We start from the raw sequence: 13,472 nt of genomic DNA, 5'->3' as shown, positions 1-13,472 counted from the left end.
GTTGCTCCTAGAGCTGTCTACTGCCTCTGCTGCATTCCAATAAAGACTAGATTACTGCTCACTCTCCCTCAGGACTGACACACTCAGGTCAACTAGCACAATTCCTCACAGTGTGTGTGTGTGTGACTGAGTAGTGTGACGTGTGTCTAGTGTCAGAGAGATTGAGTCACCATGGTTGACCGGTGTGTGTGTGTGGTTCTCCTTCAGGTCATCCTTGATTGGCCGTGCCAGCAGTAAATGACTTCCTAATTCTAAATTACATTATTAGACTCAATCTGTCCTTCACTATCACCAGTGGGAGGCCTTTTATTAATTTATTTGTTCTTTCTTCCAATCTCTTTTTGTTCTCTCAGTTTTTGTGAAGCAGCCACTCACAGAAACTATTCTAAAGAAAGATACATACATGTGTTGTCTTGTAGTTAGTCTTTTTTCTGCTCTTCCAAGAACATCTATGTGTGCTATATTCAAACAATTTGCCTGTGTTTACATTGTAAACTGCTGTATGTTACATAGAGAGAGAGAGAGACTGAGAGAAAGAGAGAGTGATGAGTACCATGAAAATGAGAGTGCTGAAGGTTGCTTGTTGCATGTTCCATTGTGTTGATATTGACCCATGTGTAGTGGGTTGTGAGTACAGCATCTGTGCTGAGTGGACTATCAGGGTCAAGACTAAAATAAGATTTCTAAAAGATCACATAGAAAGACAACCGTTCCAATACGCTGACCATTTGCAAATAAGTGTAAATAACTCTCGCTAGTTAAGCTGGCTAATGTAGCTAAATGTGGGGCAAAACAATTACCTTATGACCTTCTTTGTTGCATTGAAGTTTCCCAAACACAGTGCACCTAAGATCCCAATGACATCAAAAAAATACATAGCTGTGTCTTCCTTCCTGGTTGGCTCACCCTGTTTGGATCCGCTGCGGTCGTCGCTAGGCCCAGTGTTGGGCGTGTACTTGGTGTCACGGGTGGCTGCACTGTGTCTCGTCCAATCAAAGTCGTCATTCTTGTCCTGCGTGAACATGCAGATGGGCTCCTCTTCGAAGCTGCAGTGGAACTCTCCTGAAGCACGGGACAACAAAAAAAACCCACTGCTGTAGTCATCATAGAAATATAAATACTAGAACCTCAACATATGTCTATGGTTTTTAAGTCTTAGATGAACGCTGCAGTAACTCTCATGAAACACAGACAGAGAAACACTGTTATAGTCATAACACTGTCAAAATGTAGACATAAAAAATGTTTAACTAGAGATACCATGAGGAGGTTCTCTCTATGGCTATAGTAGATCAAATCAAATTGTATTAGTCACATGCGCCAAATACAACAGGTGTAGACTTTACTGTGAAATGCTTACTTACGAGCCCTTTCCCAACATTGCAGAGATAAAAAGTAAGAAAAATATTTTCTAAATTAAAAAGGAAATAGAAACACAATAAAATAGCCATGATGACATTGGCTACTGAACCATGAATGAATGGCGCTGGTACATTCTATAATGGGACCTGCTGTTGTATTCTTGGGTTGTTCATGTGAATAAACACATGGGTCAATGGGTACTATTATGCATGTCTACCAATGAGAGCAATAAAGCTGAGTTCACCCAATGGATGGATTCAGATAGCTGACCATGAATCAATCTAGTGGATCATGATTGACTGCTATGAATGTCTTCAGAAAGCTGACCATGAATCAATCTAGTGGACCATGCTTGACTGCTATACAATGCATTCTATAAGAGGACATACTGCTGAAGTTAATCATGTGAAAATCAACACGGTTTGATGTGTTTCAAACAATGAGAGAGCTCTTAGCCTCGCAAAGCCACCTGATCCCGCGATCTTACATTAAACATTGCACTGATATCTGTGCAGCTTTTAATGTAAGCTCGCGGGATCAGGTAGCTTTGCGAGGCTAAGAGCTACAGCTTGAGGAATGTAATCTCTGACCATGACACTATTGAGCCATGAATGGTGGCAGTGCATTATATACTGTAAGTTGAAATGCTGTTGTACTACTGTTGAAAAACACATAGGTTGTGAATCAAGTGTGGCAATGGGAAGGCCTAAGGCTAGAGTTCAGAGGTTACTGTGAGGTAACCCCAATGGTATTCTCAAAGAGATATGGCCGTCATCTCAAGTCTGAGAACACACACACATGGGAGCAGGAAGGCTGACAGGCATACAAACACACACACACACCTAAGAGAGCCCATTAAATAAATGTTCTAAGCCTAACACCATCATCTCTCAGACATTCATATATAACTCATTATTATAATGGCGCCGGAGGAGATACTGCCGTTTTACAGGGTCCTAACCAATTGTGCTATTTTGTGTGTTTTTTCACATTGTTTGCAACTTTCTTTGAACATAATGTTTCTACTACCGTCTCTTATGGCCGAAAATAGCTTCTGGATGTCAGAACAGCGATTACTCACCTCGAACTGGACAACGATTTTTTCTTTAATGATTCTGATGAGAAGGATATATTGTTGTTCCCGGACCAGGCCCAAATCCCCGTCATTCGCATGAGGAGAAGACAGAGATACAACAGACCAACGAGCTCCTGAGTGGCGCAGCAGTCTAAGGCACTGCATCTCAGTGCAAGAGGGGTCACTACAGTCCCTGGTTCGAATCTAGGCTGTATCACATTCGGCCGTGATTGGGAATCCCATAGGGAGGCGCACAATTGGCCCAGCGTCATCCGGGTTTTGCCGGGGTAGGCCGTCATTGTAAATAAGAATTTGTTCTTAACTGACTTGCCTAGTTAAATTAAGGTTAAATATATAAAAATACAGGGGTGACAGATCCGGGTCCTTTGTGAGAATTTGTTGGCAAGATGGTAACCTGCCGCTACCATCTGGATGAGCTCTGTTCGAGACTATCCTACTAACGGGACATTAAAACCTGTAATATTTCATGTTGTGTCTGGACGACGACATGGATAATATACAGTTTTCCATGCACCGGTAAGACGAGGTGTGGTGGTGTGTGTCTATTTGTCAGTAACAGCTGGTGGAAAATGTCTAATATTAAGGAAGTCTCAAGGTTTTGCTTGTAGAGGTCCTCATGATAAGCTGTAGACCACACTATCTACCAAGAGAGTTGTCATCTATATTTTTCATAGCTGTCGATTTACCATCAGAAACCAATGCTGGCACTAAGACAGCACTCAACGAGCTGTATAAAGCCATAAGCAAAGAAGAAAATCCTCATCCAGAAGCGGCGCTCCTAGTGGCCGGGGACAACAATCCAGGAAAACTTAAATCCATTTTACCTCATTTCTACCAGCATGTCACGTGCAACCAGAGGAAAAAAACTCTAGACCACCTTTACGCCACACACCTAGATGCATACAAAGCTCTTCCTCGCCCTCCCTTTGGCAAATCTGACCATGATTGTATCCTGATGATTCCTGCTTACGAGCAAAAACTAAAGCAGGAAGTACCAGTGACTCGCTCAATACGAAAGTGGTCAGATGACGTGGATACTAAACTACAGGACAGTTTTGCAAGCATTGAGGGGTATACCACCTCAGTCACTGCCTTCATCAATAAGTGCATCAATGACGTCGTCCCCACAGTGACCGCATGTACATGTCCCAACCAGAATTAAAGGCAACATCCGCACCAAACTAAATGCTAGAGCTGTCACATTCAAGGAGCGGGACACTAATCCAGACACTTAAGAAATAACTCTATGCCATCAAATGAACCATCAAACAGGCAAATCGTCAATATTGACTAAGATTGAATCTTACTATAACGGCTGACTCTTGTCAGATGTGACAGGGCTTGCAAACTATTACAGAATACAAAGGAAAACCCAGCAATGAGCTTCCCAGTGATGCGAGACTACCAAACAGGCTAAATGCCTTTTATGCTTGCTTCTAGGCAAGCAACACTGATGAATGCATGAGAGCACCAGCTGTTCCAGACAACTTTGTGATCACGCTCTCCATAGCCGATGTGAGCAAGACCTTTAAACACGTCAACTTTCACGAGGCCACGGGGCCAGACGGATTACCAGGATGTGCACTCAGAGCATGCGCAGACCAACATGCAAGTTTCATCACTGACATTTTCAACCTCTACCTAACTGAGTCTGTAATACCAACATGTTTAAAGCAGACCACCATAGTCCCTGTGCCCAACAACGCCAAGGTAACCTGCCTAAATGACTACCGTCCCATAGCACTCACATTGGTAGCCATTAAGTGCTTTGAAAGGCTGGTCATGGCTCACATCAACACCATCATCCCGGAAATCCTAGACTCACTTCAATTCACATACCACCCCAACAGATCCACAGATGATGCAAACTCAATTGCACTCCACACTGCCCTTTCCCACATGGACAAAATGAACACCTATGTGAGAATGCTTTTCATTGACGACATTTCAGCATTCAACACCATAGTGCCCACAAAGCTCATCACTAAGCTTAGGATCCCAGGACTAAACATCTCCCTCTGCAAATGGATCCTGGACTTCCTGACGGGCCACCTTCAGGTGGCAAGGGTAGGCACCAACACATCTGCCACGCTCATCCACAACACGGTGGCCCCACGGGGGTGCGTGCTTAGTCCCATCCTGTACTCCCTGTTCACTCACTCACGAACACCATCATTAAGTTTGCTGACAACACAACGGTGGTAGGCGTGATCACCGACAACGATGAGACTGCTTGTAGCGAGGAGGTCAGAGACCTCTCCAACATGACCAAGACAAAGGAGCTGATGGCTGACTACAGGAAAAGGAGGACCAAACACGCCCCCATTCACATTGACAGGGCTGTAGTGAAGCGGGTCGAGAGCTTCAAGTTCCTTGGTGTCTACATCACCAGCAAACTATCATGGTCCAAACATACCCAAGACAGTTGTGAAGTGGGCACGACAATGCCCATTCCCCCTCAGGAGACTGAAAAGATTTGACATGGGTCCTCAGACCAAAGTCATAGACTGTTCTCTCTGCTATTGCACGGCAGGCGGTGCCGGAGCGCCAAGTCTAGGACCAAAAGGCTCCTTAACAGCTTCTACCCCCATGTAATAAGACTGCTGAACAATTAATCAAATGGCCACCTTGACTATTTGCATTGCTGTTAATTATCAATACATAGTCACCCCTACCTACATGTTCATATTACCTTGACTAACCTGTACCCCGGCACATTGACTCTCTACCGGTACCCCCTGTATATAGCCTCGTTATAGCTATTTTATTGTATTACTTTTTTTTCTTTCGTTTATTTAGTAAATATTTTCTTAACAATAAAAAAAAACCTGCATTGTTGATTAAGGGCTTGTAAGTAAGCATTTCACTGTAAGGTCTACACCTGTTGTATTCAGCTGTTGTATTCAGAGACAAATACAATTTTATTTTATATGGAACAACATAATATGACATCAATACCATATAATCAGAAGAGATTTAGAAATAGAACTGTCCTCAAAGGGCGGGTAAAAAACAGCATTTAGATTCTGGATACAGGAGCGTGCGATAAATATTCATTGATTTATTAAAAGGTAGCTGGGAGCAGTTTGGAGTGGCGACCTCGGTGGAGGCAGGAGCTCGAGGCTTTACACGCGTAGTGGAGAGAAGATGAGGAGGAGAGGGGGAGCGATTGAGAGAGAGAGGAGTGAGAGAAAAAGGGAGAGCGAGACACACACACACACACACACACACACACACACACACACACAGAGAGAGAGAGTGAGTGTGGCCCAGCTAAGACAGCCAGAAAGAGAGAGATGGGCCTCAGCTCTTGACTCCTCTCCCCTCCAGCCTTCAGGCATGCAGATCTAAATGGGGTTCTGGCCCCTGGAGTCTCACTGGTAATGTCAATCCACTGTAAGCTAAGCTAAATGGACCTGGGCCTTACTGGAGATAGAAGGGGGATTAGGAGGGGAGGAGTGTGGTGGGGGGTGAGGTGATGAGGAGATGGAAAATGGGGAGGAGGATGAGGAGGGGGTATGGAGGGGAGGATCAGCAAGGAGGAGGTGTACAGATCAGATGTACAGTTTAGATAAGATTGGCTGTGATCTATAGGGGGTTTGATAATGATGCTGGTAATGATTATATTTGGGATTTGTATGCGGTAACGGCTGCTAACCCAACACATTAACACAGCACAGTACACTTCGGCAAATGAGTGCTTGTGAAGTAGGAAGTAGTAAATGTGGAGTTTTCCTGTAATAAGATACTGTAGCGGGAATGTACACGGCACCTGATTATCACAGAATGTGTGAACATTGGAGAGAACACATGAAATGCATTATTAACAAGCACTATACACATGCGTGCACGCACACACCCACCCTTCACCCCATGCCCACATATACACACACTGAAAATGACTCTCTCTCCTCCACACATTGTTCCTACAGAATATTAGGCAGCTCTTCCCAGTGTAGTTACAGTGGATCTCCAAAAGTATTGGGGCAGTGATAGATTTGTGTGATTTTAGCTCCGTACTCCAGCACTTTGGATTTGAAATGACTATGAGGTTAAAGTGTAGACGGTACAAATCATACCCCCAAGACATGTTAACCTCTTGCCACTACAACAGGGCACAAAATAATCTGAAACACAACCAAAACAAATGCATCCAACAATGGTGTAGAGCCACAAACTTGATGTAGTCGTTGCGTACTATGAATACGGGACCAATTACTTCACTTTTCACTACTTTAATACACATACAGTATAAGTGAATTTGTCCCAATACTTTTTGTCCCCTAAAATGTGGGACTACGTACAAAAAGCTCTGTAATTTCAGTTCACCCGATATGAATGAAAATACCCACAAATTAAAGCTGGCAGTCTGCACTTCAACTTCCTAGTCATTGTATCATTTTGAATCGAAAGTGCTGGAGTACAAAGCCAAAACAAACAAAAAATGGTCACTGTCCCAATACTTTTGGAGCTCACTGTATATGGAAAATTACAGTAGAACTACTCCACAGGACTCTCCACAACCAACAAGTCTCCATGTTGCTCCCAGAGCTGCTCAGCTCTGCCTAGTTCAGGTCTGAGGAATGTTCCTCATAATGTTCAGAAACATGCTGTGTTTCTGTGATGTGTCAGACTTAATGAATAAATAAAGCTGTTACTTACTCAGGTGAGGGTTGACAGGAGCTGAAAAACAAAATGGCAGGAGGGAGAGAAAGCTATTAGTAAACAATACAATAGTGTTCTATCATTTAAACAGCACTTTGCTGACAATGGTTTGGGTTTTGTCTTTGATGTGTGCTGACTCACAATAGATCATAATGTCATAGTACACAAACAGTGTGTAACAGAAAGATGTAATGACTGAAAATAAGAAGCATCTGGTAAACTTCAAAGTCTGTTTCCTGATGGCCATCTTCTCAACTTCTACATTCTCTCAGAGTACAATTAGCTGTAGAGTTTCAATCCCCCATTGGAAGTGGAAATGTTAATCAACTTTTAAATGTCATAACTGATAGAGAAATCATCTCCAGTGCAGCATGCACAATCATTATCAGAGTTAAAGATGGGAAGGGATCCAATAACAAATTAAAGACATTTGAAATAAAAGAGGATACTGTACAAATCTGAAATCTGTCCACACACACACACACACACACACACACACACCCCTCTTTGCTATCTCTATCTACTGTGTGAGATTGGGATTACTAAGAATAGCCCGACCACATTAATGAGCTTATAAATAAAACAGATTATCACTATTACCCTTTACTTGCCTTGTTGATGTCCTTAACCAAGGTGACTTCCACTAACAAGCGCCCTAACTTAATTAAATACACTGCGAGGCATGTGAGGCAAGTGATGAGGAAAAACGTAAGGCCTTGTATAACTTTTAACTAGGGCCTAGAGTTTTTCCTGGTCAAATAGACAGGAAAACACAACCCTATAAATTATCTCCGGCAACCCACTGGTGACCTGTCTATCATATCATCCTCATCACTACAGTTACATAAACACGAGAAGAACTACTGCGGTGAAATTCTGCATAAAAATGGTTGCTCCAGTCCAGTCCAGTGTTCCTCTATTAAAATACCTGTCAGGGTCATTATGCATTCCATCTGCCTCTTCTCTGCCCGGCTTCTTCAACATTCCTCATTGATCATTTCAGAGGGTTGAGCTCCGTGGCAAACACAGAAACGTCAAGGGTAAAAAACACGGTTTGTTTCAATATAAACCAGTTAGCCCTGCAGTAAATGTTTTGCGGAGTAAATACAATTTAAGCTGTCAGGAAGATGCATGACGTTTTAATGATCAATTCCTGTCCCTGTGAATAGATGTGATACATCAGCTTAACCGCACAACTGTGTCACCTTTACCAATGTTAGGTTCTAAATGAACCAAGTAAAAACTCACGGACGATTAGTAGAGCTCAAACCAAGTTTATTCACCCACTGGGTCATAACAGCTGCATAAGACAAAGACATGGTTCCACCAACCCCAGTATACATACCCCAATTTGTGTGTGGTGTCCTCCTTCCCTCTAAGCATTACATCTGTATGGCTAGGCAGGAAGTTAAGCGATGTGGGCAATAAACTGTTCCTTCTCCCATAATGTGACCTGACCTGACCTGGGCCCCCATTCCTCACTAAACCACCTCTCTCTCTCCACCCTTATCAGTGACTGCAGCCATGTGATTGGCTTTCCTTTATTCAGTACGTTCCAAGCTTAATGGCCTCCTCTATGCACATTCCTCCTACAGATAACCATTAACTTCTGGTGTAGAAACCTGACTATGGGACTCATTATTTCAAGTTTAGGAGTCAGAACCCATCACCGACAATGATTTATGGAACACAGCTACGAATTGATTTGAATCCACTCGATTAAAACAAGCAACAACAAATCATCCCCACAAAGAAAGCATGTGTAAAGGAATATTGATTAAGAACTGAAGGGCCAGTCGGGTCTCTTATACACTGGGGAAAACTGAAAGGCCTGAGCGAACGTTATAGAATATGTAATAGAACACATTTTTCTGACTCGTTGTTGCAATTTAGCTACAAGGACAGCTGTTTCTCAATCCATAATAATAAAAGGGAGAAGAAAAACAGGAAATAAGAGATAGTGGAACAGAGGAAAGAGGAGAGGAAGGGGGAGGGAGAGGATGATGGACTATAACTAAAAATGTCTGAAGTTGGAAAGAGGAGGGGGGAGGAAAGAGAAGAGGAACGGAGAGGGGGGAAAAACACAATAGACAAGAGGAGAGGATGATAAGAGAGGAGAAGAAAGGAGAAGAGAGGAGAGGACAGAAGAGGAGAGAATAAAAACAAGGACAGTTTTAATCTTTCTGAAAAGTTTCACACATCACCATCACTGTAGCATGATGTACTACAGTGCTCATGAAGCCAAAACACGACCAAACGTAAAGGCAATTACTTTATAAAGAACACTCCCCTTCCCCCTGTCTTTCCCCCTTTCTCTCCACACTCCCCTTCCCCCTCTCTTTCCCCCTTTCTCTCCACACTCCCCTTCCCCCTCTCTTTCCCCCTTTCTCTCCACACTCCCCTTCCCCCTCTTTTCCCCCTTTCTCTCCACACTCCCCTTCCCCCTCTCTTTCCCCACACTCCCCTTTCTCTCCACACTCCCCTTCCCCCTCTCTTTCCCCCTTTCTCTCCACACTCCCCTTCCCCCTATCTTCCCCCTTTCTCTCCACACTCCCCTTCCCCCTCTCTTTCCCCCTTTCTCTCCACACCCCTTCCCCTTCCCCCTGTCTCCACACTTCCCCCTTTCTCTCCACACTCCCCTTCCCCCTGTCTTTCCCCCTTTCTCTCCACACTCCCCTTCCCCCTCTCTTTCCCCCCCTTTCTCTCCACACTCCCCTTCCCCCTCTCTTTCTTCCACACTCCCCCCCCCTTTCTCTCCACACTCCCCTTCCCCCTCTCTTTCCCCCTTTACCTCTTTTTCAGGCCTTGCTTATGAAAATATGCTTCGTTTGACTGTTATTTTACTTGCAACCTCTGAGTCACACAGCCTCAGTTTAAATGAATGTGGGGTTCAGTCATATCTTCCCCCCCTCTGCCCTTCAACACCTTCACTATCAAGCGCACACACACACAAGCGCACACACACAAAAATGACTGTTCATCTGGGTAAGGAGTTGGGGGATGTGTTCTAGATCATCCTATCAGGGCTGTGTATGTAAATATCTTCAAATTTGTTTCCTAATGCCCACACGATTAGACTGAGCATTTCAAGGGCCAAAGGAGGCTCAGGTTAATAAATTATGACAAATATGTTTTGGAGTTATTTTCATTAAATAAACACACAGTAATGATTTAAAAATAATATGACAAGACTGCATGGGGTCTTTAAGAATATATTTCCATCTCTATCTCGTACAGTAATTGTTTTTTGAAAATGAAAAGTGAACCGAGTTAGCCTATGACAAGACGAAATAGGCCTAATGAAAATGAGCACAGCATGCTTAAAAATAATTTGGTCTGATTGTCCAGGTTTAGACGGTGAAGGGAAATGAAGACTCAAGTTTTTAAATTAGTCTTTTCACACCACTGACAAGACAGTCCATTTCTGTAAACAAGACGCTGTAGTTGCCAAACAATAAGTTGTGAATGTCCCATCAAAGACATTGTGTTCATTGTAGCATAGTCATTTGAGGTGCCTTCTTGAGCACTATAGGCTGGAAATTGTGTTATACTATGTGAACTATGGGGGCTAAGAGCTTCCAGGCAAGCTGTGAAACCCTTTCTCAATGGTACTTGTGTGCATTTCATCATTGCTTCAATCAATTATCAAGTTAGTTAGGGATAGTGCTTATGAGTATACTCTTCGCTTGTACACTTGCAGGTACACTTATTAGCAATGTCTTGTACAAATGCCCCTTACTGAGTGGGTATACTCTAATGCATTACTCAACTAACTAGATTTGACAATCTGCTGGAGTTCTAGAAATAAGTGGAAGCTTGGTATGTGATTACAGTTAGTGTGTCCCAAATGGCACCCTATTCACTATATAGTGCACTACTTTTGACCAGAGCCCAGCCCTGGTCAACCCAATATGGAAAAGTAATATATAGCCCTATATGGTCTTATATATCCAAGAAGTGATTTAAAAATGTATTATTATATATTTAAGACCCATATATACCCATATGTGACAAACAGTGCATTCGGAAAGTATTCAGACCCCCTTGACTTTTCCACATTTTGTTGCGTTACAGCCTTATTCTAAAATGGATTAAATAGTTTTCCCCCCTCATCAATCTACACACGATACCCCATAATGACAAAACAAACGCAAGGTTTTTAGAAATGTTGGCACATTTATTAAAGATAAAACACTGAAATATCACATTTACATAGGTATTCACACCCTTTACTCAGTACTTGTTGAAGCACCTTTGGCAGCGATTAAAGCCTTGAGTCTTGAGTCTTTTTGGGTATGACGCTACAAGCTTTGCACACCTGTATTTGGGGAGTTTCTCCCATCCTGAGAGCTCTGGATTAGGTTTTCATCAAAGATCTCTCTATACTTTCCTCTGTTCATCTTTCCCTCGATCCTGACTAGACTCCCAGTCCCTGCCACTGAAGAACATCCCCATAGCATGATGCTGCCACCACCATGCCTCACCGTAGGGATCGTATTGGCCAGGTGATCAGAGGTGCTTGGTTTCCTCCAGACGTGATGCTTGTCATTCACGCCAAAGAGTTCAATCTTGGTTTCATCAGACCAGATCATTTAGTTTCTCATGGTCTGAGAGTCTTTTAGGTGCCTCTTGGCAAACTCCAAGCGGGCTGTCATGTGGCTTTTACTGGTCATTCTGATATTACTGAGGAGTGGATTCTGTTTGGCCACTCTAAAATAAAGGCCTGATTGGTGGAGTGCTACAGAGATGGGTGTCCTTCTGGAAGGTTCTCCCATCTCTACAGAGGAACTACGGAGCTCTGTCAGAGTGACCATCGGGTTTCTGGTCACCTCCCTGACTAAGGACTTTCTCCTCCGATTGCTCAGTTTGGCCCGGGAGCCATCTCTAGGAAGAGTCTTGGTGGTTCCAAACTTCTTCCATGGAGGCTACTGTGTTCTTGGTGACCTTCAATGCTGCAGAAATGTTTTGGTACCCTTCCCCAGATCTGTTCCTCGACACAATTCTGTCTCGGAGCTCTATGGACAATTCCTTTGACCTCATGGCTTGGTTTTTGCTCTGACATGCACTGTCAACTGTGGGACCTTATATAGACAGGTGTGTGCCTTTCCAAATCATGTCCAATTATTTGAATTTACCACCAGTGGACTCCAATCAAGTTTTAGAAACATCTCAAGGATGATCAATGGAAAACAGGATGCATCTGAGCTCAATTTCGAGATTCATAGCAAAGGTTCTGAATACTTACATTTGAAGTCGGAAGTTTACATACACTTAGGTTGGAGTCATTAAAACTTGTTTTAAAACTTGTTTTTCAACCACTCCACAAATTTCTTGTTAACAAACTATAGTTTTGGCAAGTTGGTTAGGACATTTACACGACACTGGTCTGATCACCGACAACGATGAGACAGCCTATTGGAATGAGGTCAGAGACCTGGCAGTGTGGTGCCAGGACAAAAACCTCTCCCTCCACATGATCAAGACAAAGGAGATGATTGAAAAGAAGGACTGAGCACGCTCCCATTCTCATTGACAGGGCCTATTACCCCTCAAGAGACTGAAAAGACTTGGCATGGGTCCTCAGATCCTCAAAAAGTTCTATAGCTGCACCATTGAGAGCATCCTGCCTGGTTGCATCACTGCATAGTATGGCAACTGCTCGGCCTCCGACCGCAAGGCACTACAAAGGGTAATGCGTACAGCCCAGTACATCACTGGGGCCAAGCTTCCTGACATCCAGGACCACTACACCAGGCGGTGTCAGAGGAAGGCCCTAAAAATGGTCAAAGACTCCAGCCACCCTAGTCATAGACTGTCCTCTCTGCTACCTCACGGCAAGTGGTACCAGAGCGCCAAGTCTAGGTCCCAAAGGCTTCTAAACAGCTTCTACCACCAAGCCATAAGACTCTTGAACATCTGTTTATTATCTATGCATAGTAACTTTAATAACTCTACCTACATGTACATATTACCTCGACTAACCGGTGCCCCCTGTATATAGCCTCGTTATTGTTATTTTACTGCTGCTCTTTAATTATTTGTTAATTTATTTTTTATTTTTGTAGGTATTTCTCTTAAAACTGCATTTTTGGTTAAGGGCTTGTAAGTAAGCATTTCACTGTAAGTTCTACACCTATTGATATATGTAATACACATGTTAATACTACATCTGTCACACATATGAGCATGTAAGTATTATACATACATGCACATATACACAATATATACAAAAGTATGTGGACACCCCATCAAATGAATGGATTCATCAATTTCAGCCACACCCATTGCTGACAGTTGTATAAAATTGAGCACACAGCCATGCAATCGCCATAGACAAATATTGGCAGTA

The 13,472-nt window shown here is 43.2% G+C and overlaps 1 protein-coding gene across 1 annotated transcript in view; it reads right to left on the bottom strand.

Annotated features, from left to right (window-relative positions):
- Positions 1-13,472, bottom strand: part of LOC112250546 (MAM domain-containing glycosylphosphatidylinositol anchor protein 2) — a 330,034-nt gene that overhangs the window by 33,708 nt on the left and 282,854 nt on the right. Inside the window, exons 13-14 of the mRNA XM_024420793.2 lie at positions 7,121-7,141; positions 907-1,062 (exon numbers count right to left, since the gene is read on the bottom strand). Coding sequence (XP_024276561.1) covers positions 907-1,062; positions 7,121-7,141 — 177 coding nt within the window. The remainder of the gene's footprint in view (positions 1-906; positions 1,063-7,120; positions 7,142-13,472) is intronic.

The sequence above is a fragment of the Oncorhynchus tshawytscha genome, linkage group LG05 (assembly GCF_018296145.1).
Source record: "Oncorhynchus tshawytscha isolate Ot180627B linkage group LG05, Otsh_v2.0, whole genome shotgun sequence".
In the NCBI taxonomy this organism is placed as follows: Eukaryota; Metazoa; Chordata; class Actinopteri; order Salmoniformes; family Salmonidae; genus Oncorhynchus; species Oncorhynchus tshawytscha.
This window is presented reverse-complemented; position numbering and strand designations above follow the sequence as displayed.